We start from the raw sequence: 25,275 nt of genomic DNA, 5'->3' as shown, positions 1-25,275 counted from the left end.
TCGAGCAACTGTAATGCATTGGGATAGAACAACCAACCCTTGTATGTGCATGGCTTGCTATGATATCACGATAATTGTTGCGTGCGTGCGTGCACTGTAGGGAGATCGAGGCATTGGTAGTCTATAAGGACAGTAAAATGTAATTGTAATGGAGGGGTCAGGATGCGTTAGAGACTTAGAGACATCTTGTTTCCATGGGTTACCGGTATATACACGTACAATTGGGGTGATAGTACTGGGATACTCATCTCCTCTCCCTCGTCGCATAAGCCTGCCCAGATCCAACCGAGGTCATGCAGGTAAGCTTCCCAAAACGAATCCAGTCTCATATGGGCTCCCGAGGGATAGAGAAGGGGCGGTGGGAATTATAGTCGCACATTATTGGGAATCGAGGCCGCAGGCTCGCACTTGGGAGCCCAATCAAATGCTCCAGCTGTTGTGCAACACGTGGAGAGAAAAGTTTGTTGAAATTCAAACCTCCGTATTGTCTCGCTCATGAGGCAAGTGCTTATCAATTTATTATATTAAAACACTGTCAAAGTTAATAGTGGACAGAAAGTACACGGCGTATATAGCACAATCATGGACAAATGTTCTGGAGTCATTCCTTCAAACCTTGCTTTCTTGCTCAGAATAGAGCGCATGGCACATTTTGTTATTTATCAGTTTCCTTGAGAGCACAGAGTCACCAGCATTGATGAGATGGAAGTAGAAGCAAGAGACGAATAGGACGTGCAACCTCTCTCATTAGGCTGCGCATCTGGTGTGCGATTAGTCACCGGTATAATATCAGCATGACAATGGTATGATCTTTGCAGGCACATGTTGGGTCAAGAATGGGAGGTAACAGCGTACAGGCAACACCTCAGGGTAAGCATTGTTGAGGCTGAGGATTTACCGGTATCCCTCTTTGAGCATATTCCCGACAATTGCAGTACATAACATACAGTGTAATGGTCGGGAATACATTGTATGTCCGCAATGCGTTGGCATGATGTGTAATGTCATGATACATGCAGGCCTCTAGGGTTTGCAAACGGCAGTCATTTATCCCTGTCCGTCAGATCTTACATTATCAGAACAATGCAGCGCAACGGATGGGGAGCGAAAATCTCTCGATAGTTCGAGGTAAAAGTGATGTGGCCTTTTCAATTTCACTGTTTCACCGCCGCGTCATTGTCATTGTTTGCGCATTGGACAGCCGCTGGACATGAGCTTTGACATGCGCCAATCCTCTGCGGTTCATCAAAGCTGAGGTGAGGGATTGGGCACCAGCACGTAGTGAATGTACCCAGCACGTCCCGTCCATCATTAATCCTGGCAGAGTGATACTGATTGTGAATGCCGCTCAAAAGGCTCTAGAGCCCGCAGGTGAAGGCTTCGAGGGACTTCGCCATTCACCTGAGTCCCCAATAAGAAAAGTGGCCGCCGCTAAGACAAAAGGGACAGGCAAGCTGAGGAAAAGAAACTTCTCGACATTGCCAAAGGTTATGCCTGGTATGCGCAGGAAACGCGGCGGACAGAAGAATTGATCTTCAGGTCCAAATGGGTTTGATATTATGTCATAAGGACCACGTCTCTCGAGAATGCTCTTTCCTGTTCGCACATAGGGAAACTGATAACAGCGGCCGCTATACACTTCCTAGAGCGATTGCCCCGCCGCTAGTCGTGTGGCAAATCTCCCTCCTTACGGGGCATACCTGCAGTCGTGGTGGTGTTGGTGGTTTGTGTGTGTATGTGTGCGTGTGTGCGCATGTGTGTCCGTGCGCGTGTGTGTGCTGCATCCTGATTATGCCTGCTACCTAATGATAAAAAATCAGACAATACGCCACAAAAACGATTTCTCACAGCGGTCCACCAACGGATACGTCGAGTGAAACATAGCGTGTAATAGTTGATTGAGCATCCAAAACACCCCAATACACTCCCATGCCTTCTGGCAACACACTGATCTACTGCAAAATTACGTACACTTGATGAGAAGACTCTGAATGACTCGTACCTGTACCCAGTGATAACATGATGGTGACGTCACCTGACCAGCACGGGCTACGTCGTAGAGTCCCCACTTTCCCCTGTTACGATCTATTTTTAATATTTTTATTTTTTTATTATCATACCTGTGCCCAGCAAGGAGATGAATGCATTTGTATGTTTAGACAATAATGCAGAAATGGGTGTGTATCTGGTGAAGTTAAAATAATATGAACAAACCAGCGAACACTTAGTGCTTGTGTGATGTGATATTGACAAAACGCATTACAGCCTCACAATGGAGAATCAAATGAGAATTTGAACTCTCCAGCAAAGCGTTCCCGAAAGTGGAACCTGTACTAGTATTTAATGCCAGCTTGCGCAAATTATGCTGTTAAAATTCAACTCAGTGTTGTGACCCATTTAATCCGTTATCACAGAAAGTATAGTGTTCGAAATGCTGATTTTTTTTCAGAAATTGCAGTTACGGGCAACGTTGCAGAACGCCGTCTGCTATGCAGCGTGGGCGTGACCAGCTAGCAGCTAGCCATAGTGTCCCACCCGAATCTTTACTGAAATATATTTCCACCAATGACAGCCCACAGAATGCCCAATTCATGGAATGACATGACATTACAGAGTGACATATACAGGTGGGGTACTACACTGCAAGGAGAAGGTGGAACAACTTCTTGAGCTGAGGAATAGACACTCAATGGGAGTAGATAGCATGATATATTTTGGGGGAGAGCGACGTGATAACTAACACAACGCTGTGGAAGTGTAGATGATGTAAGTGCGAGAATAAGGTGTAAATGGGAGTGTGAGTGTAAGCGCCAGCGCAACCCTGGTGGGATAGGTCACAGAATGTACGATGCCCTTGTACCGCAGAGCTTTGCACGTAGCCAGTAGAGGAGATGTTTGAAAATATGTTTCAACTGCGAGGGTCGCGTTATGTAAAATAATGTGTTCCAAGACTGGAAGCCTGAATTTAAGGAGGAGCGAGGCAAGGAGCGTATACAATAGCACGAGCTATAACTTCATGGAACAGTGGACTGCGAGCCATTCAGTAGTGGTGCAATGGTGGTGTACATGCATGAGATGAAATGCACCGCTGAAAAGACTCTGACTGCGACGTAATCTTTTCCTAGTTCACATGACGATGATGGTAGCCCCACCAGCAGAGGCTACACATATGCGTCCCTGCTCTCATCGCAGTTCTAGCAACGCATTAGATGTGTTTCTAAACAACTCAATTTCTCTAATGTAGGCTCTATCTTACCGTTGTGTATTTTAAGTAATAAAAATAGGAGCCGCAAATAATTCAAATTAAAAGATATAAAGACACCAAGAAACCGCTCTTACCTACTATGCATGTCACAGACAATTTCGATAGTGTGACTACCCCTCCATTGAACTTCAGCTTTTGCTCGTGAGTCATTCTACAGTGTGTCTGAAAACAGCTGGTAAAGTGTATAGCGCTAGATGGTTAATGTGCAGGTGGTTAGTGAGAGAATGCGGGTGATTGTAGTAGACAGGAAAAGTACAGTATATTAGAAAGAGTGATTGTATTCTTGTAACCACGATGGCTCGCTGATAAGAAGTATAAAACGAAAGCGCTCCTAGGAGATCAATGTGTTGTATGGTGGCGGAGCAGCTGGTTATGAAGATGCGCGCAATGCCCTGAAATGGTAAATACTCCCTTTGTGCATGTGCGTATTAATAATTATTATGTTAAACATAAGCAATACTGGCTTTTTGGAACCCGGAGATTAAGAATCGAGTTGCAGGCTGACTCTCCTGCAAAAGAAATGTATGGGCGGAAAGAGGTACAACATATTTCCAAGGATAGAGATAAGCCATCATGAAAAGAGGAGACCAGTGGAAACGTTTAAAAGTGCATAATGTTGCATTTGAAAGCAAATGAGCAGAGTGTGTGTAGTGAATCTAGTAGTGCATTCGGTTTTATCCACGCCTTCTTAGCTTCATTTCCACAAACTTCAAACTCTTGTACCCGTTATGATTGTACACTGCACCTCTTGCGTCTCCATCACTACGTCCATACAATCCATTGACATTGACATTGTGACAGCTGTTATACCACCAACCACCCTTGTATTCATTGGAACAGTCTCCATGGTAAGAGTCATGATCACGGTCTCGAGTACTGAACTGCTGTCCATTGAAGTAAGTCATTCTGTCTTGCAATGTAAGGCTTGAGGATCCTGAAACATGTAGTCTGTAATTGTTAGCTTCACCTTCAACACGGAATGTTGACCACTTGGCATAATGCTTCTCTCCAGTTGTCTTGAACACCATATCAATACGCAGTTCATAAGTACTACCAGCTTGTGACGTCAGATAGTGTAGTGTATCTAGACCCAGCCAGAACTCTCCAGAAGCTGATCCGAATCCTCGTTTGTATGCATTCCAGTCACGGTAAAAGTCCACTGAGCCATCTTGTCTTCTCTGAAACACAATCCAGCCACCTCCATCAGTCTCTCGATCACAGTATGCAGTGAATGTCGTATTCGGTGTTGTACCAGTGAACAATCCTGATTGCCCGTGGTTAGTTCGTTCACACGACGCATTTGCTGCAGGATAAACACAGTGGAAGGATGAGGGGAAAATTGATAACTCAAAAGATAACATGAACTGCTTTCCAAACATGCTGCAACCCTTTTGAAAACCAACATACATTCATGTACATGTACTTACGTACTCACCCCGGTACCTGTATTTATCTTCCTATCCATCTACGTGTACTTGGAAGTAAGCAAAGGCCAGGCATTAGTGAATAAGTGGAAATCAACACTTGAAAGAGTAACCTATCTACCACCAGTAGAGCAGTTCAAGCAAGAAGATTAATAAAAGGGAGTTGAAAAGTCCACAAGGATGGAAATAAACTAAGACTCTTTTTCGTATTGAAATTTGAAACGCATAGGCATGAAATGAAACCATTGCAGTACTGCACAAAACCTAACAGATTTTAGATTGTTGTAAGGAGAAAGGGAGCTTTGCTTTGATAATTGTAGTGGGTTGGAATGCTTTGGTCGTTTTGGAATAATCTGTTTGCGATGAATCTGAGTTTCTCACCAATTCAAGATCACTGGAAGTAAATACAGATCAACATAGTGTTTGATGGTAGCTTTCTGGCCTGAAACTCACAAGTAGCTTTTCCAGGTGGTGGTTCATATGCCAGTTCTGTGTTATATACCTTATACATGAAGATTCACATTTGCAACGAAAAGATTTTTCTCTGTGTGCACGTACAAAATAATTATCAGCTAAACGCGTTGAAATAAAATATCAATACATTACATCATACCTTCTTGATTTCCCTGGCCTTCATCCAGGCAGTGATTCTACAAGAAAAAGGCAAACGTGTGTGTTCAGTGAGGGCTGCGTACCACCATTCTGTGTAGTTTCACAGGAAGCGTGAATTTCGAAGTCTGAAGAAAGTGTTGAACTGTTTCTGCTGGATTGACAGCTACGCTAATGTAAGGGCATGACATACAAATTACAGGCAACTGTTCAGTCTCTTTGCCTTTAGTAGGGTTATTACTAGACACATTTTACTTGCCTCATTATTTCTCTTTGATAAGCAACATTTGCAAATGTATAACAAAATATGTAGAAATGCGGTACTCTGAAAATGACGATAAACATACCTGCATATGACTGCACACATGACTATATGAGTATATGTACATGTATATGTATGTACTGTGCTTACCAGTGCTACAACTTCAGATGAGAGCTGAGTCAAAGTGGAATTGAACTTAGTCATGACTTTTTGCTCAAGTCTCAGGAGAAAGGTTTCGATCCGACTGACGTCGTCATGTCTCGCTGCGTCTATCCCTCGCTCCAGGTTCTTCATCTGATCACTGATTTGATGCACTGTGTTTGCGTACTTTCGGAACGTTCTTGCATCCAGCAACTCTAAGGTATCAACACACACATGGATGGTAAAACATTGTGTTTCGTCGTTTGACTAGTAATCAGGTGAATGCTGAGTAGACCCTTACGCTCTTAAAATTCCCCGCCACGTTAGAATATCAGTCAATTCCTCAATGTCAATATTTTTCTTTTCCATCTCTGGAGCTAGGATGTCAATCCTGCCCCTCAGCCAACAGCACGGTCCTTCATCCAAAAAGTTGCTGTTGGTTCGAGTTTCGACCCTATTTCCACCTCCAAAAGAGAGTACGCTTATAGGAACTTTTGGCAACCCTTTTGAAAACCAACATACATTCATGTACATGTACATACATACTCACCCCGGTACCTGTATTTATCTGCCTATCCAACTACGTGTACTTGGAAGTAAGCAAAGGCCAGGCATTAGTGAATAAGTGGAAATCAACACTTGAAAGAGTAACCGATCTACCACCAGTAGATCGGTTCAAGCAAGAGGATTAATAAAAGGAAGTTGAAAAGTCCACAAGGATGGAAATAAACTAAGACTGTTTTACGTATTGAAACGCATAGGCAGCTCACATTCATAACCTCACACTAACTGTTAGCTACAATGCAAATCTCTTGCCTAAAAGACAAATATTCCACTGCACAAGTCTCTTTCACCCTGATATTTCCGATATTTTTCCAGTCCCCAAGTAAACAGTCAAATCAGCTCCGGGGTATCCATGTTGGTAACGCAGCATGAACAAGCGTCGCCATCACTATCCTCCCATTATGAATTTTTCTTGTTATAGCCTGGGAATGATGATCATATTTTCCTACTTATGCATATCTCGAGAGAAATGAAAATTCACAACCGGATAGAGGTGTGTGTGTGGAGATTGGTGTACATGTATGTAAGTAAGCGCATGCGTGTGCTAGTTCGCGTGCGGGGAAGTGTGGGTGCACGTGTGGGGAACTGAGCGCAAGCATCAATAGTTACTGTGCGGCCAAAATGCAATGGTTATTGCTTGAACATTAGGAACGGAGAGGGTATCAATATTTACTGGCTGGACAAAAATGCAGCAGCTACTGTTTGAACATGGCACGCCAGTGATTTGTGTCAGCGGCAGTAGCCCGAACTTCTTCCAAGTGCCCCACAGTCTTCAAAGGTATGTTCTTTTTTGGAGATCCCTGATAACCATGGTGGCGAGTGTCGTCTTGGGTCTACCACGGTGGCCAATAGCGTCTCGTTTCACGTAGCATGATAAAGCTCTGAAGGCAGGTGCATTGGGATCCATCTGAAGGATAGTTTTTAATTTCTTTTTACAAGATGACCCCAAACTATCATGGTGCAAACACCGCCAAAAACGCACAGGTATGCACAAAGCGATGGCAGCCGAAGCAGTTGAGGCGGAGCAAGAGCAGCTACACAGACCAGGGGTCTCGGTTTCAGCACTACCAACGCGCGCTAAACAGAGATGTACGAAAATAGAAAAAAAATGAGCAGGAGCACTACAGAGTAAATGGGAAATAATGGTGGCAGCACGGGTCACGGAATGTGTTGAATGGGAGGAAAAGATTCAGGTGCAGGCACACAATACATTAACTACACAATAGCGAGAATTTCCAGATTGCCTAGAGTGCTCAATACCACAAGGATGGAGTATTACCAGAAAGGCAGAAGAGAACAGAGACAGCCGGCTAGGTCATTGTTGTAACGCTGATTTTCATGCACATAGCAAAGCTAAGGCAATCCTCAGACAACTGATAACCTCAACATCATCTGGGTCCAAATTTATACCCCGCAGGTAGCTAATACAGGGCGCGCAAAGTGAGTGAGGCGCGAAAAAGCATGTGGCATAGCGCGCAAAGGTGGCAAAAGCGCGACATTAGTGTGACATTTCAAGTGATACGTTAGTTAGGGAGACATGGTGTGGATGGTGTCGGTTACTACGTAGGAGGTTAAAAAAGGAGGGAGAGAAGGAGGGGTGACAGTCAAGTTACAGTGACGGCGGGCAGGCAGGCAGGCCCAGGCCTGGGCCTGGTGGCGGCAATCAGGTGACTAAGTGACGCCAATGCGATAGCGCGAGAGGTAGAACTTATTCTGGTGTCGACATTTTGATACTAATTTTGATTTGTTGTTGTGGAGCGTGGCTGCGTCAGCGCGGATGATTTTGACCTTCCCCGCTAAGCGCAGGCTGCATCATTTTGAGATGTTGCTGTAGGTCTTTGCTCTATCGACGATGGACCACCTGATGCAAAATTACGTCAAGGTCAGCTACTCGTGTATGCCCAATATGGCCTGCCTAATTAAGGGGCACAACCAGAAAGTTCTGGCCCCGGCCGACGTGCGAAAACCTGTAGAGGAATGCAACTGCCGAGCTAAACCCTCTTGCCGTCTGGACGGCCAGTGTTTGCAGGAAAGGGTGGTCTACCAAGCGAACGTCATGGCTCGGAGCTCAGGTGACGATAAGCAGTACTTCGGGCTTTCCGAGACACCGTTCAAGACGCGCTATGGCTACCACCTCACGATTATGACAAACGAAAAGTACCGCAAAAGCACGCAGCTGTCGAAGCATTTGTGGGCACTGCAGGACCAGGGTGAAGAGTACGACATCAGATGGTTCATCTTCGACAGAGCAAAAACCTACAGCAACATCTCAAAAAGATGCGACCTGTACGTAGCGGAAAAGTCAAAATCATCCGCGCTGACGCAGCCACGCTCCTCAACAACAAATCAGAATCAGCCTCAAAATGTCGACACCAGAATAAGTTATACCTCTCGCGCTACCGCATTGGCGTCACTTAGTCACCTGCATGCCGCCACCAGGCCCAGGCCAGGGCCTGCCTGCCCGCCGTCACTGTAACTTGACTGTCACCCCTCCTTCTCTCCCTCATTTTTAACCTCCTATGTAGTAACCGACACCATCCGCACCATGTCTCCCTAACTAACGTATCACTCGAAATGTCACACTAATGTCGCGCTTTTGCCACCTTTGCGCGCTATGCCACCTGCTTTTTCGCGCTTTACTCACTTTGCGCGCCCTGTTTTAGCTGAGGATTGCCTTAGCTTTGCTATGTGCATGAAACGCAGCGCAACAACAATGACCTAGCGGGCTGCCTCTGTTCTCTTTTGCCTTTTTTGTTGCAATACATTGACTGCATACGCCCAGCTGCAGGCATCCGAATGCATACACACACGCACACGCACACACACAAGTAGTTTATGGCTGGCAAGTATGAAATAGGTTCAGAGCTGCACCTTTTGTACAAGGCATCGTTCGTTATGGTGAGGGTGACGAATTCCAAGAATTGTGCGTAGCTGTTTCCTGTGGAATACGTCCAGAGATTACAGGTTTCCCTTCGTGAGTCCCCACGTCTCACAATTGTAGAGGGGAGGGTGGAGATCACGAGGGCATTGTATATTCTCAGCCGATGCCTTTCTGATACCTTCTCCTTCCCGTGCCACAGGCAGAACATTCTGCCAAAGACCTGCGAGGCCCTTTCCATGCAGTGAGCAATATCATGGTACTGGACTGGTAGCTCGCAAACCATCCTGGACTTGTAAAATTAATAGATTACAAGTCTACAATCATGTCTGTATGTACAGATTGAATGTTAAACGCCTTCTTGACTTGACAGGTTGCGAGCGGTCCACAAGGGCGTCTCTGACATTTGAAAGGAAAAGATGTTTTGGCGGGGAAGTCGGCAAAGTTTTTTTAAGTGACGGTCCCTTTAGTTCAACACGGGTGTATTCAAACAATACGACATGGAAAGAAGGAAGAACACCAAAGACACAAGGGATGAAACTCGACGATATAATAAAAATAAAAATTTGAAAAGTCTAATCCAAAGAAACTCAAGGCAGATGTAACAAGGTTGTGTAGAAGATTCAACTCAATCCCTAGACGAATGCTTTGAAAGATGAATGATTCAAGCTGAGACTTTGGCACGCCGAGAACAACAAAATTAAAATGAATCGAAGTAAAAGGATAACAATAGAAAACGCAACAGTAAAAAAGCAGCTACAAAAAGTAACAATCCGACCAACAGAAATAAAATCGGACAATGGAAAACAAAGGCTACCACAACACAAGCACACCAAAATCTAAACAATCATACCAGAAGCTACTCAAAAAGCTCCAACAGGTCTCAAAAAGACACAGCAAGAAAAACGTAGGGTCAATGACAAGACATAATTCATTAATGCGGCCGGTGAGCCTAAGCTCGACACTCCGTGATAAATTTGTCTCTTTAGTCGTTCGTATTGGGATCAGCTCATCACTGTACAACTCACGGCAATACAATGTATGTGCTGACAAATGTTGTTCAATGGACGAAATGCAATTCTCCATCTAACCTCTTTGCGACAACTCCAATGCCCGCCTCTGAAATTATTGGTGGCCTTCCAAGTTTTCTGAAAGTAGCTACTGTTGGTGCGATGTCCAGTGTGCGATAGTTCTCACCTTTACCTATCAATTTATTGCATACATTTCACACCCCTCTAGTCTCATGCAGGCAGTATTCACACTTCCTTCTTACTTGACACTTCATTCTGCTCACATTCTCATTGGTGTTCTTCTCACATTCTCATTGGTGTTCTCTCTATCACCTTGTGCCATAAAACACGGCTCTTCTTAGTTGAGAGGGTGTGTTATTTCCAAGCTACTAATGCAGTCTGTTACACAGTGTCTTTTCAGTTACGTTGTCATTGTACGTGAGTCTTCGTCAGTTCGTACTTTTACTTGGCTTCGTTTGACCCTTCCCGACGGTGGTTTACGTGTCGGCCTTTCACCACATCTCACGTTGTTCTGGATTGGCTCCCGTCCTGCCCAAGCAGAGGAGGAGGGGCACTCAGTCACATCTTCACAAGAAGAGTATGATCCACTAGTGAACCGGACTGCACATGTTGGAGGACGATCACGTCGAGGACGAGACTCACGTGCATCACGTTTAACGAAACTTTTACGCATTCGCCTTTATAAATACATTACTTGAAGAATGTATATAACTAGTACACTGTTAAACAGTATGATATACATTATTGTGTTGGCGAATGCGTGCGGCCAGATGCTGTAAGGTTCTGCCTACAGTCAATTTCGCTAATAACGACTGCCGATGTAACAAAAATTCGCGAATAACGACAGAATTTCCATGCCCAGAGCAAAGTCTCGTCTCACTGTAATACATATTCAGTCAAATTTGCGTATAATGACACTCGGCGGGGCATCAGAAAAGTGTCCGTATTCGCGAAGTGTCCTTATAGCCGGAGTCTCAATAATATTGCTACACTCCCCCCTTTTCAATGGCTATTTGCATTGGCTTAAGCTGCACCAGGAGACAAAGGGCCTTTCTACTTTAACAGCATTCAGAAACGCCTTGCTTTACCAGTAGACCACAATTTTAGTCCATATTTGCTTCTTTCTTCTTTTCCTTATCTTTTTGACTTCTTACTCTTTTCCATGTTAGCCATGGTTGGCTATAAAAACCCTGCAATTGCCACGCAAAGTGGTCATTGGCTACCCCAGCCATGTATTGCTTGGAATAAAATAAATAAATAAAATATATGTAAGGTTTGCTCCCCACACCGGAGCTCGCGCTATTCCGCCGACTTTACTTGACACTTGACTGACTCACGACTGCCATCCAGAGCACACGAGAAGTCCATCGAACCTTCGACTCGGCAAACCTGCAAGAAAGCACCACTCCCTGCTCAATACACAGTGTTTCGGGGAATTCACCCCTCATCAGTTGAGCTTGAGTAGGCTGAGGAAGATTGTGCCTGAAGAGCACCACTTATATAGTGCTCTCCAGGCACAAACATCACAAGGGATACAAACTTACAGAGACGCTCTGCTTCCAGCGCGATAAACACCTCGTGAACACCAGATAGCAGCGTGAGTCAGTGTCGCTCCTGGACGGTGAGACAGACGTCGAGGACCCTCGGTCATTCGCAACGCTGTCGCCTCCAAACCAACTAGTCGCAAGCCCGCGCTGGGCACAACAGTACGAAGTAGTGGTTGCGACTTCGGCGATGATTTGTAAGAAAGGTTTGCTCCCCACACCGGAGCTCGCGCTGTTCCGCCGACTTTACTTGACACTTGACTGACTCACGACTGCCATCCAGAGCACACGAGAAGTCCATCGAACCTTCGACTCGGCAAACCTGCAAGAAAGCACCACTCCCTGCTCAATACACAGCGACACTAACTCACGCTGCTATCTGGTGTTCACGAGGTGTTTATCGCGCTGGAAGCGGAGCATCTCTGTAAGTTTGTATCCCTGGTGATGTTTGTGCCTGGAGAGCACTATATAAGTGGTGCTCTTCAGGCACAATCTTCCTCAGCCTACTCAAGCTCAACTGATGAGGGGTGAATTCCCCGAAACACTGTGTATTGAGCAGGGAGAGGTGCTTTCTTGCAGGTTTGCCGAGTGGAAGGTTCGATGGACTTCTCGTGTGCTCTGGATGGCAGTCGTGAGTCAGTCAAGTGTCAAGTAAAGTCGGCGGAATAGCGCGAGCTCCGGTGTGGGGAGCAAACCTTTCTTAAAAATCATCGCCGAAGTCGCAACCACTACTTCGTAAAATATATGTATTACAGTTAGATGGGACTTAGCTATGGACATGGAAATTCTGTCGTTATTTGCGAATTGTCGTTATACATGTAATTGTATCCGCAGTCGCTATTAGCGAAGTTGACTGTATTGAGACTTCGGATATAAGGACACTTCGTGAATAAGGACACTTTTCTCATGCCCTGCCGAGTGTAGTTATACGTAAAGTTGACTGTACATACATGATTTTAAATTGATTATCCGGCGAGAAGTGTCTTCTTGACTGGTTGCGTGAAATTGCTTGGATGCTTGCGATCTTGACTTCGTTTAGAAATTGTTAACCGCCTTCAAAGTCTGTTACAATTTATTTCGTCATCATTACAAACCTCCGCTCGTACACCCCGGTGATGTAATGCAAAAGTGCCCATTCACACGTACTCTGCATGATAACTGGGTTTTTTTTTCATTCAGGATAGGGTTCCGACTTTCTCCAAATCATTATCCTGTATGCACTGATGAGGATGGGACGAAAAACGTTTGAGATCATGTTTCAGCAGTTAACTGAGTAACGGAAATCAGCAATTGATTGATGTGCCAGGACCAACGTCCGTACATGTATGTGTATGGTGCCACGAGTGTTTCTTAAAAACATCTATTTCTCTTGATCTTACTTTCTTCGCAGCGTTGTCCGGTATACAGAGGTGGACAGTGACAATGAAATGACGATCCTCTCTGTTGACATGTTGCACCGTTCTGACATGGATTACCAGAACAGGATGGCGGTGCTGTGATGTGAGAAAGACAAGCACAATGATGCTAACATTCTTAATCCAGGTGCACTCACATCGTAAAGGTGAGTTTAAAATGGGTTTTGTGTGAAGAAAAAAAAAACTAAAGTGGGAGAGAAGACGAAAGAAATTAGAAGAAAAGATGTGAGAGTGTTCCGACGGTGTGAGCTACTACAAAAGGTGAGTGAAATGAAGGCGTGGAAGCAGGTGAATTTCTTTCGTCTTCTCTCCCACTTTAGTTTTTTTTTCTTCACACCTCACCTTGTATACTCCCCACTATCCTATAACCTATAAAATGGGTTTTGTACCTTTTGTGAACAATATGTAACAAACGTCCTCAACCGTATAAATACTCGGCACTTCTTTAAGACACTGTTTTTTTTAAGTCTTCACATGAATACTTGTGTACATGTATACAGACCAGCTGACAACCTTTTTTCTCAGGTACCATTTCAATGTTTTTAACATTTCGACGTGTCTCCAGCGCATTGAACATGATAAAATGAAACATTAATGAAACATAAGACATGTTGGTAAATTTTGTTATGATGCCTCATTCACGGGGGCAATAGACACTAGAGAGGTTAAGTTTCACGTAAAAGTCTTACGTCCGTGAACTTTTACGTCAAAAGGTGAAAAAGCTCACGTAAAATTTGACGTGTTTTACGTGAGTTGACTGTCCCGCACGTAAGTTCATGACGTGAGTTTTTGGAGGTTTCGCTTGGTTATTCCGACCGAATTTGTGTGAGTTTCCAGAATTTTATCGAGTTTTATCGAGTTTGTTGGAAGATTTGATATTTGTGCGAACTAAACCCGAATCCTGCCAGGCAAAATTTCACGTCACATCGCACGTGTAACTTAACCTCTAAAAATTACACGTAATGTGAGATTTGCACCGCGTTTTGAAAAAGGGCAAAAAACGTGTAACTTAACCTCTCTACTAGCACAACATGTTACTTTTCAAAATTGATCACTTCAATACAATGATCACGGGAGCAAATTACCTGTCTGGCAAAACCTCCCTCTGTAACCATCATCGCATTGGCAAATGTATGCAGCCTTCTCCTGCCCAATACTTTTGAAAATGCACCGTCCGGCATGGCTGCAAGGGTGACTTTGACGGCATTGTGCTTGTTGCCCGGCTGCATTGACAAGAATGACGTTAGACAAGCTGAAATCGTTAGGCCGTCAATTCGGAGCCCTTCATACTGTCGCAATGCATATGGAGGACAGACATCTCAGGTAAAATTGAAACCTTACAAGGGCATTTTCAAGTAGCCAGGAAGTTATAGTGAAATGGAAGAGTCAATGCCAGAGTTCATTATTCGTCCTGGCGTTCCCATACAAGTATGTTGCAAGTTGAAGAACTTATTTCGTTTCAAATTGTAAGCAGTCAAGATTCATAAATGTTGTGCAGTTGATTAAATTTTTTTCGGAGCACAAAGCTGACTTACTGAGGCATTGTATCAACAAATCAGCGTTCCGTCGCCCATCCAACAGTGCAGACAGAAACACAATGTTCGCATTGTGGGCATTCAGCTCATCAATGGGTTGACGAAGACCTTTAAGGAGTGTCTCCGTATTCTGGATGCTCAGACTCAAAGCAGTTGACGGTAGAAGATGAAGAAGTCGTGCCATACAGGACTCAGGAACATCTATTGTGAGAGCAAATCATCATTGCAATATACATGTATTGTATGTGAATATTGCAGATAATTTCAAAGTCCTAAGAACCTTCCAGTTGCTGGTGGATGCCTCGTAGAGCGAAATCGTCTATGCATACTTGGTTGCTACTGTTATCTTATAACATACCTATAGCAATTAATTTATTCCATTAGGTAGGATGAGTAAAACAGTAAACCACTGCCGCCCAATACACGCTGAGTGCTGTGAAGTAAGGTTTAGTAATGTACAGGCCGGTGGAGGGCCTAGCAGAAGGGAGACAGAGAAACAGACAATTTTACAGACGTTATGGCGCTTTACTGGCAGGCAATTCATCCATCTGACTGCTGACTTTGCTGACTTCAACGTAAAGTCGATCTGACTATGAGCATTTGTAACTTGCTTTCGTGAAGTAAAGTCCATTAAGCTCTGTGAGGTAAATTCCATTAAAGGGGAAGTTCACCCTAAAATCAAAATTTCACAGTTTGTAGATTTCGAGGCGCTGAGTTCGGTGGTGAAGGTCCCATCCCCGTGCGATACGCCGTTCTGGAGGTATTTCAATTTGAAATTTTTCATGACGTCATGCGAAATGACGTCATGCGGCCGGCGCACACCCCCTCCACACCCTGTGACGTCAAAGAGATACAGGTTCCCGGTCTGCTTGCTTTTCAGTGAGCGAGAAAGAGTGGCGTTTGTGGAGTTTCTTTCTTGCGACCTGAACAGTTTCAACCACGATGCCGGTTTGCTGTGCTGTCGGCTGCTCTGGCCAATCTGGCAAGCCCCTTGGGACCACGGTGCATCTTTTTCCGCGGGATAAAGCTCTCCGAGCGGAATGGGTTGCAGCGATTCACCGCGAGAATTTGCCACCTACGTTTGAGGAGAGTTGTGCAATTTGCTCGGCACATTTTGAGGAGGATGCCTTCCAGAGGAACGTGCAGGAAGAGATGGGCAAAGCGTGCTGCCGAAAGCTGAAAGCAGACGCTGTGCCATCGATCTTCCCGGATAGGCGTACCCCAGCGAAGCGAACGATGTCGCAGTATCAGGAGAGGCAGGAGAGAGAAGAGGTGAGTGAATGGTTCTGGTAATTTCGTTCTTTGAGAGCGTGTTGAAAATTTGTCTGTACATCGCGAGTTGGAGAGAGCAGTTTCACCCACTGTGTTGAGTACATCGTACTAGAGAAGAGTAGACACCCTTAGCAAACAACGTTATGTTGTAACGGTGTTATCGTAAGGGGGAAAATACCGTGGTTTGGGTTCGACCTTGAGCAAGATGCACGCTATTTTTAGTACGCTGTTGCCACGAGAATAGCTTCGATTTCGCGCGGCACAACCATTTTGTTCACCATATACGCGATACAAGGTGAAATGCGTACGGACTATGCAATATTTGGCTAAAACACGTACCGTTGGTCACAACGATAAATCAGCCCCCATAACGTTTATACGCTGCAGCTTCAACGCTATTTGGGTGATCAAGGTACGAGTACCGTAAAAAACAGCGTTACCGTTGTTTGCTAAGGGTGTCTATTATTAACAAATACCGGTACAAAACTGTTTGCAGTGTGTTGATTGCAAGGTACTAGTATTGAATGAAGACAGAAAGTCGTGCAATATATATTTTTTTAATATTCAAGTTTTACATGTCGTGAAAAAGCAGACAGTGGTCACTCTCTGTCCTCTGCTTGGCCATTTTTTGGTAAGTTTCAATTCCAAGGATGTCTTTATTGTGTTGCATTGTCACTGATATCTGTGTGTATTCCGGGAACATGATCCTAGCTCAAGCCTATGCTGAGCCGTATTCAGCAGCATTTCGGTCTCCAGTTGCATGCGCAGTGAGTCCAGACGATGGCATGATATCTGCTGACGCGTGCACATAGACCCCCGTCAGCACACAGGAAATTTAGAGGTAATGTTATGGCACCCACTGGCACTGTGTAGATCAAATCCACACGTACATATGCTTGCAACATTGGCAGTACATTTTCATGAGTATTCTTTAGCTATATACACACACACACACGCGCGAGCGCGCACACACGCACACACACGTGCAAGCACCTGGCTGACTACAAATAGCGACAGTTTATGATTGCTTTGCCGTGTGTCCATTATGCAGGTGTTCCACCGGAATCCTCGGCCAAGTTTTCCGAATACCAGCCAAATGAATTGTCGGTATGCTGCGTAACGGTACGAGCTGCATTGGGGAACAGGGGAGTAGATCTTCCTGCTGTTAGTCTCACATTTCAACGTACATTTCATTGCAACAGCAGCACACTACAACACAATTATTTTTGAAGAAGTACCCTGGTTATGTAACAGTATAGACTTGATTGATTGGAGAATTCGTCGAATGATGTTCAAACCAGAGGTTATAAAGCAAAAGAAAGGTGAGAACCGCAGGAGTGAGAATAGTAGGAACACAAGGTGTTACCATAAGACAAGCAAGAAGTGTCAAGGTAAAACTATTACACTCTCCCGGCCCCATAGGAAGCCCAAGGTTCTATTAGATAACACAATCCAGTTAGGAGATGCAATTGTGGAAAGGGGAATATTAAATAATCACTCATGCACATGCATAACCACATTGAAGTGTAATCCAACTCAACTTCATCACTCTCACAAGGAGATGACGCAAAACTATATCAGTCTATAACATAATTATTAACTATCTCAGTAAGAGATGCATATGGCTCAGCCCAGTTAGATCAAGGCTGCTGTCGTTGTGAGGCTAGATAGTTCTGCAGCGGTTTAATATTCCGACCAGACTCATCACATAGGTTGCCAGCGGGCTCCCACGTAGCTTCGCTGCTGGGGTAACCCTTCCAATGCACCAGGAAGTGTTGCTCACCACTGCGGTGTCGGTGATTCAAAACGGCTTCGACAACATAGCGTGTGTGTCCATCTAGATCTGTGAAGGGCGGAGGCGGGGGTTGGTGTCTTCCAGGAATCGTGTTCTCTTCGTAGCGTTTAAGAGCAGTGACATTAAACACGGGATGGCAGCGAAGTTCACGGGGTAGTTCCAAGCGAAAAGCATTCTCTCCAATCTTAGCCTGGATACGATACGGACCAAACCACTTGGGTTGCAACTTCCGAGAGGGCTGGCCACGAGCTTCCGGGGTCAGTAGAAAGTCTCTGTAGACAAGAACGCTATCACCAACCTTCAAATCACTGGGCGTTCTCGTCTGGTCTGCGTATAGAGCTTGCCTTGCCTGGGCGTCGAGCATAGCATCTCGAGCTATCCTTAGTGCGGCTTCCTGCTCATGAAGCCAATCGACCGAATCACTCCTTTCCCCTCCCGTAAGAATGAATTCGGGCGGGGACTTAGGGTCAGACCCATAGTTCAGATAGAACGGTGTATTAGCTACAGATGACTGTTGTGAACTATTTATTGCAAACTCGCAGAGTGGTAGAAGCGAATCCCAATTGTCCTGTCTCAAGTTCACAAATGCTCTTAGAACATCTCCCACTTGCCGGTTAACTCTCTCTGTCAAACCATCCGTTTGAGGGTGGTTAGCAGTGCTGAATGCCAATTTAGTTCCTAGCTGAGAGAATACTTCTTTGAAAAAAGCTGCAGTGAATCGTGGATCGCGATCGGAAACAATGGTTGAGCTCAGCCCGTGCAGACGAAACACGTTTTGAATGTACAGTTGAGCGCTGCCCTTAGCATCAATCTTCGAGTTTGTTGGAACAAGATGTACGCATTTCGTAAGTCGGTCCACAAAGGTGTAAATTGCGTCGAAGCCACGAGAAGTAAGGGGCAATCCAACAATAAAATCCATTGAGATATCCTGCCAAGGACTATTAGGTATTGGAAGTGACTGGAGAAGCCCTGTTCGTGGCTGACCTCCCTTCGTTCGCTGGCAGAGATCACAGGTTTTGACAAATCTCTTGATATCGAGACCCATTCGGGGCCAGTAGAAAAAACGTGCTAGGCGGAAGTACGTTCGATCACGACCCGGGTGGCCAGCCGTTGCACACTCATGGTGTTCTTGAATGAGCTTTAACCGGACACCGCACTGTGGTATGCACAACCGGTTATTGGGGGATGCCTTGAGGTACAAGCGATCAGTGGATTCGTCCCAATAATAGCGATCATGCAAATTATCTCGGAGAGAATGCTTCAATCTTTCTATGATGGGAGTTAGCTCTTTGTCTCTCTGGTAGGCATCTGATATTGTATTGGACACGTCATCATTCATTGCTAAAGCATACTCAATAGCATTCAAACGTGGTACTGCATTCTCCACGAGGTTACTCTCATGGAGATCTGGGCGACGCGAAAGGGGATCTGCAGGGTTCTCTCTGCCGGGTCTGTGACGGACTGTGTAGTTATAGTCAGCTAGGAATTCAACCCATCGCGCCTCTCTCTTTGTAATGCTTGGTTTTGTTTTCAGATAAACTACCGCCATGTTGTCTGTAATGACCTCAAAGTGTTGAAAGAGGTAGATGCGCCAGGTCTTTAGCGCAAACACTACGGCCAATGTTTCTCTTTCTGTAGCTGTATAATTCTGTTCCGCAGCAGACAATTTTCGGCTAGCATAAGCCACTGGATGCCAGGCATCTTCCTCTAGTTCTTGGAGAAGAACACATCCCAAGGCGAAATCGCTTGCATCTGTTACCACTCTGAATGGTCGGTTCACATCAGCCAGCCGCAATAGGGGCGCATTCAACAAGGCATGCTTTAGCGATTCAAAGGCATGTTGCCGAGAGCTGTTCCACGCGAATCGTGCATGTTTTCCCGTTATCTCCTCTAAGTTCTTAGAGAGCGATGAGTATTGATCTATGAATCGCCTAAAATAATTCGTAAATCCAAGAAATTGCCTCGCCTCTGTGACGGAAGTCGGAGCGGGCCAGACCTTTACTGCGGCAATCTTGTCTGGGTCAGGGGCGATGTGCAGTCCATCGATGCAATGTCCCAGGAACCGCACACTCTCCACGCCAAATTCACATTTTGACCGTTTGCAAAATAACTGGTTGTCCCGGAGCACGCTCAATACCGACCGGACATGCTGCATATGCTCCGACCACGTTTTGCTGAAGATGAGTATGTCATCTAGGAACACGACTACGAACTCCCTCAGATATGGTTGAAGAATCGTATTCATCATGGATTGAAATGTTGCCGGTGCATTGGTGAGACCAAATCCCATGACCCTAAATTGGTAATGCCCAAAGGGAGTGTTAATCGCGGTTTTGGGCACGTCCTCAGCTTGAATGCGAATCTGATTATACCCTGATCGGAGGTCTAGTTTCGTGAAGTACCTAGCGCCCTGTACGGTATCGAATAAATCATCCACATTGGGCAAGCACGCCTTGTTCTTAACAGTTATCTTGTTTAGCTCCCTCCAATCGCAGACCATGCGTAACGAACCATCAGCTTTCTTGACAAAAAACACCGGTGCACCAAATGGGGACTTACTTGGTTCTACGAAACCCTTTTTCAAGAGTTCTGTGAGCTGTTTCTTCAATTCCTCCATTTCTGGCCTGGGCAGGCGATAGGCAGGTCGCGATGGGGGTGATGAGCCTTCCTCCAGGCGGATTTCGTGGTCTACAGACCTCTCTGGTGGGAGTCTAGCTGGCAGATCATCCGGGAAAAGATCGTCATAGTCACGGAACATGGCCTTGAGATCTGGGTGCTCGTTCTGAGTGGATTTGTCGGGAGGTTCCTTGCCAATGCCGTCTTCTACGCTGACCCACGCCAGAACACCTTCGTCTCCACTCCTAAGGGCATGCCTAGCCTGACGACCAGATATGAACATCGCCTCCACAGGAGCGGTCGGTTCGCTTTGACTGGGCGACGCACAAGGCAAACCATTCGAGTTCAACCTGACTTCATTCGTCCGGAAGTTTATGTCTGGATTGTTACGCGTTAACCAAGGTTTCCCCAATATAGCGTCATAGCGATGAAGGGGGAACACCGTGAAGGTTTGGTTATCGCTGAAGTCGCCTACGATAACCTTCAATTCATGGGTCGTCTCCATGGGAAACGAGCTTGATGCTCCATCAGCCAGCGTGACATTCAGGTTTTCCGAGCCAATTTCGGTTGGCAGGTTAACTCTCCTGGCAAACTGTTCGGCAATGAAATCATGGGTCGAGCCCGAATCTATTAACATAAGCGCGCGACGACCGTTGATTTTGCCTTCTACACGCAGGAGCTCATGTTCCGTTTCCACATTGACGCTGGTAACCTGGGCCTCAATAGTTGGTGTAACATCTCGCTTGAAATTGGCTTCAGAGCATTCAGCATCATCGTCAACATCCTCCACAGCGAGGCTACTGAATCGGTTACGGGTAGAGACGGAGCACACACTACACGCAGGTGATGCCTTTTCTTGCTGCGTCAGTAATCGCATCGGCCTTACTGACGTCCACCGTTTGGGTGATCTCGATGCTGCGGGCAATTCTGGGCCATATGGCCTGGTCGACGACATGCGAAGCAGCCCCCCTGGGCTCGTAATGTCTCACGTTCCTCGGGGCTTAGTTTTGTTAGCTTTTTGCTACCTGATGGTGGTGCGAATCCCGGCGCGGTCGCCAGTGGTGGTCTGCGCTGAAATCGGCTGTCTGAGGCGACTGCTAGCGCTGACTGAACGGCGGCTGACAGTGTAGTGGGGTGTTCCTTCACTACCAAGGTCCGCATGTTACCGTGCAGGCCGTTGACAAATAGCAAGGCTCTGGAGAGTTCGTCAAGTTCCGGCACCTGTAAACTTAGTCGAGAAAACTCCGTTACGTACGATTCAATTGACCCACGCTGTTGGATAGAGAACATATCCAACCGCACTCTTTCCCCATCATAGTGCGGGCCATACACTTGCGCTAGGGCGCTTTTCAAAGAATGCCAATCCGAAAATTGCTCACCTGCTTCCAGGGAAGAAATTAGCCAAAGACGCGCATTCCCAGCGAGGTAGCTAGCCGCAAAGTTAACTTGGCTCTCCGGGTCACCTTGAGGTGAGCACTTCAAGGCTAACTCGACCGTAAATACCCATTCTTTGAACTCGGAAGGGTTGCCATGGAAAACATTCGGTTCTCTGGTAACGCGTTTGACGCTCGGGCTTGTCTGGGAGAGAGAACGCGATCGACACGGGGCTAGATCCGGAGGACTTGAGCTTGATGTAGCAGGTAATTGATGTCGTCCAACTGTAGCAGCCACGTTGTCCCGAGCGCGGCGGATCTCACGGAAAGCGGCGTATAGCAGAGCAGTAGCGGCCAGGAGCACAAGGCACGTCAAAGGGCAAACGATGATCTCAACCATCCTCAAGCTACCAGTGTAACAGTATAGACTTGATTGATTGGAGAATTCGTCGAATGATGTTCAAACCAGAGGTTATAAAGCAAAAGAAAGGTGAGAACCGCAGGAGTGAGAATAGTAGGAACACAAGGTGTTACCATAAGACAAGCAAGAAGTGTCAAGATAAAACTATTACAGGTTATATCTTTGCACCATGGAACAGTATTTTATTTTGATGAGAAAATACAGTTCTCCGATGCAAAATCGACGACAGTATTACACTATTAGCACGTACCGGTTTTCAAACTCAGATGGCTTCGATCCGGCCTGCTGATGGATCGTGTCCAAATAGCCGCGCAGTACAATGTACAGTGCGTGCTCGTTGCTGCAGCCTTTCTCGAACTGTGAAGTGCAAGTAATGCTGCCAGACTCCGCAACCAATCGCTGCAGATTCCGGCACATCTTTGCAGCAAATGCAGTCGTTCCGCAATAATTGAACGACCCATTTGCCACATTCACACCAGGACGTAGTGCCAGCGCGATCGCAAGGTGGCCAGCAGTCTTCTAAGCAAGCAGCAGGGTCAGTGTCGGCAGCAGCCGCTGCAGCTTCGTTAGCATTTACACCAACTTGCTCCGCACTCGCCATCTGTATGATCTCATCCTCGGTATACTTCGGTTCCTTCGCTAGCGTCCAACTCGCTCTCCTCGGAGTCACTGTCATCTCCTGACAAGGAGCTAGCCCTACCCTGAATCGTCTCCACTCATACTGCTTGACTTTCCGCCTTGAACATTCACGACTTCACTTTCTCCTCCGTTCAACTCCAAGTAAAGGTTCCGAGCTCCATGCAGCTCCTCTATCTCTTTGACGTCACAGATTCGTGTCGCCATGGCGGTGCCAAACACCGGGGATCAAAGTGATAATCTCCGGTTACAGTCACAGGATGAAGACGAGACATACACCAATCGACTCAGCTGATTTTTCCCAATAACATCTGATTTTGATTTTAGGGTGAACTTCCCCTTTAAACTCTGTTCGTTTTCCCCGGATAATGAACACCGCCACGAAAAGTCCCCCGTGCATGATTCGGCAAACACCATCAGGGTCCACTGCGCGAAGTCTGTAAACGCGAAATGCTTAAATAAAATGGAAAGAGACGTAGAACCGTCCGAGTTGGAAGGCTGTTGGTTATCGCATTCCGGACCTGATGCAGCTGAGCATCATGTCGTGGAATGTCGGTATCACATCAATCAGTGTTGTGCTAATTGTTGCACGTTCTGAATCAGTAGCTCGCTTATAGTAGTCAGCGTTGGACACGAATAAGGGATAAATTGTAAATTTTTGCTTGGGATTTATGGAGAATATTTAGATATTTGAGAAGAATACTTCCACCGCCTACATTCAATGTGTATTTTTACGACAAACACTATCCTAGAAAGGACGGGAAAGGGGAAGGAACCGGGAATAATTAGGGCCACGCAATGCTCGAATCATACGTTTAAAAACATACTAAGAACACAGCCCTTCAGAGAGACATAACAAACAACACACAAAGCACACACAAGAGGGATATCGGGACGCCGTTCCGATTTACATGCAAGGAGCAACTCGACGTACCAGAGATCTCGGCATCATGAAAAGACACTTGCCTGTGGCATTAGTAGCCGGCTCCCTTGTTTCGCCTTCAATGCTCCTGCCCACAGTCATCTTCGTGTTCACGGATAACATCACTGCTGCCACTGTCAACAACCACATCATCACCTGCAGTGGTTGTACGCGACCCATCACCAGACTTACATTTGTGTCAGTTGTACCCTCTCAAGTCCCTGTGGAGAGATAGGAAAGACGTTTGTTATGTTGCTTTGCTTCAAACAAGGGTTGGAGAGGCTAGACTGGCAGCCGTCTTAGAAACTGTTAACTGTATATATAGGCGAAAACAGTGTTGTAGCAGGTGTTGCTTCACTTTCTGCCTGACTTAAAGCATGTGTAATATTTATACCGCAGGTTTACCGTGGCTGGCAGTTCAGCAGGTTCAGGTTGCTGAGATCGTAGGCTAAACGTGCCAATGCGAGTATTCTGCTCATTCGCTCTTTACCGGTAACCGGTATGCTCAAGTCCTGCGTACATGTACATATACATATACATGAGCACTCTGGCGCTAGAGCGATGAGCTATCTTAATGTCTGTGTCTTAATGTCTGTGGTGCCTCCTTTGCACCATGGCTGGTAGCTCGGCATATTTAGCTCTTAGCTAGTGTACTGATGAAGCCTGTCTACAGCATTGGGTAAACATAAACATGTATATTCCAGTCAAGTGCCATCATCGGTATCTCAATGCCACAGACACATAGCTCGAACAATTCCAATATCGTGTATCAATGCAGTTGAAATAGTATCCTACTTCTTATAAAGGAGATTGGGTGATTCAAAGTTGTTCATCATGGGCTTAGATTCGTGAAGGACCACCCGCTAGTATTTCACGTCGTTCAGAAAATACAGGTGCTGAGGATAGTCAAAAGTCTCAAAACATCTTTAGAAGAACGTGACGGTTTTCCCTTTGAAATAAACAGAACAGAGATGATCATAGTGAATTGAACTACAACTGGTGATAATCAACACGGTGACTGGGTACACAGAGCGTGCCTTGGTGGAACTGGTTACACCCAAATACCATCGACTCCTAGTTCTATTTGGAGCGCATACCCCTGGACGAGTGACCCGAACGTGCCATCATAATTTCCAGTGGTCAATAAGCTTGCCAGACACTAGAGCTCCAAGTACATGTACATGTTCATGTGGGTTCAGCTAGAACGCATGTTGACTTCGGCCGGGGGAGGACCGGCACAGTCAAAAGAAGTAGCGGATTCATCCAATGCCCTACTCCTCAAATGTATGATTCTGGCCGAGCTCTACGGAGAAACGCGACATGGCCAAAATATTCAGCCAGCTCCTGAACGAAAGGCCTTCAAGCATACACCATCCTGGCTTCCCCGTGGTTCCCTGTGCAAGCACGTTGAACACGTGACTTGCCTATCTCCACACACACACACACTAGCCATGTCATTAACCTTGAGTACACGTCCTCCTGCTTCCTCTCACACTGTTCTGTGAACATTAGGCATGCTCTCGCACCCCTCTAACTTGCACCTCTGAACCCCTCATTGTGACTTTGGTGCAC

At 45.9% G+C, this 25,275-nt stretch overlaps 1 protein-coding gene across 1 annotated transcript; it reads right to left on the bottom strand.

Moving 5' to 3' along the window:
- Positions 1–3,386: 3,386 nt before the first annotated feature.
- Positions 3,387–24,050, bottom strand: LOC135830324 (angiopoietin-related protein 7-like). Its single transcript, XM_065342588.1, has 7 exons — positions 23,748–24,050; positions 14,669–14,869; positions 14,219–14,356; positions 13,098–13,211; positions 5,711–5,916; positions 5,303–5,339; positions 3,387–4,568 (listed from the first exon to the last, which is right to left on the bottom strand). Exons 1-7 carry the CDS (start codon positions 23,881–23,883, stop codon positions 3,940–3,942), a joined length of 1,461 nt encoding a protein of 486 aa, XP_065198660.1. The 5' UTR covers positions 23,884–24,050; the 3' UTR covers positions 3,387–3,939.
- Positions 24,051–25,275: the final 1,225 nt, after the last annotated feature.

Source organism: Sycon ciliatum (genome assembly GCF_964019385.1).
Source record: "Sycon ciliatum chromosome 5 unlocalized genomic scaffold, ocSycCili1.1 SUPER_5_unloc_1, whole genome shotgun sequence".
NCBI lineage: Eukaryota > Metazoa > Porifera > Calcarea > Leucosolenida > Sycettidae > Sycon > Sycon ciliatum.
The sequence above is the reverse complement of the archived record's forward strand: the minus strand, read 5'-3'. Positions and strand labels throughout refer to the sequence as shown.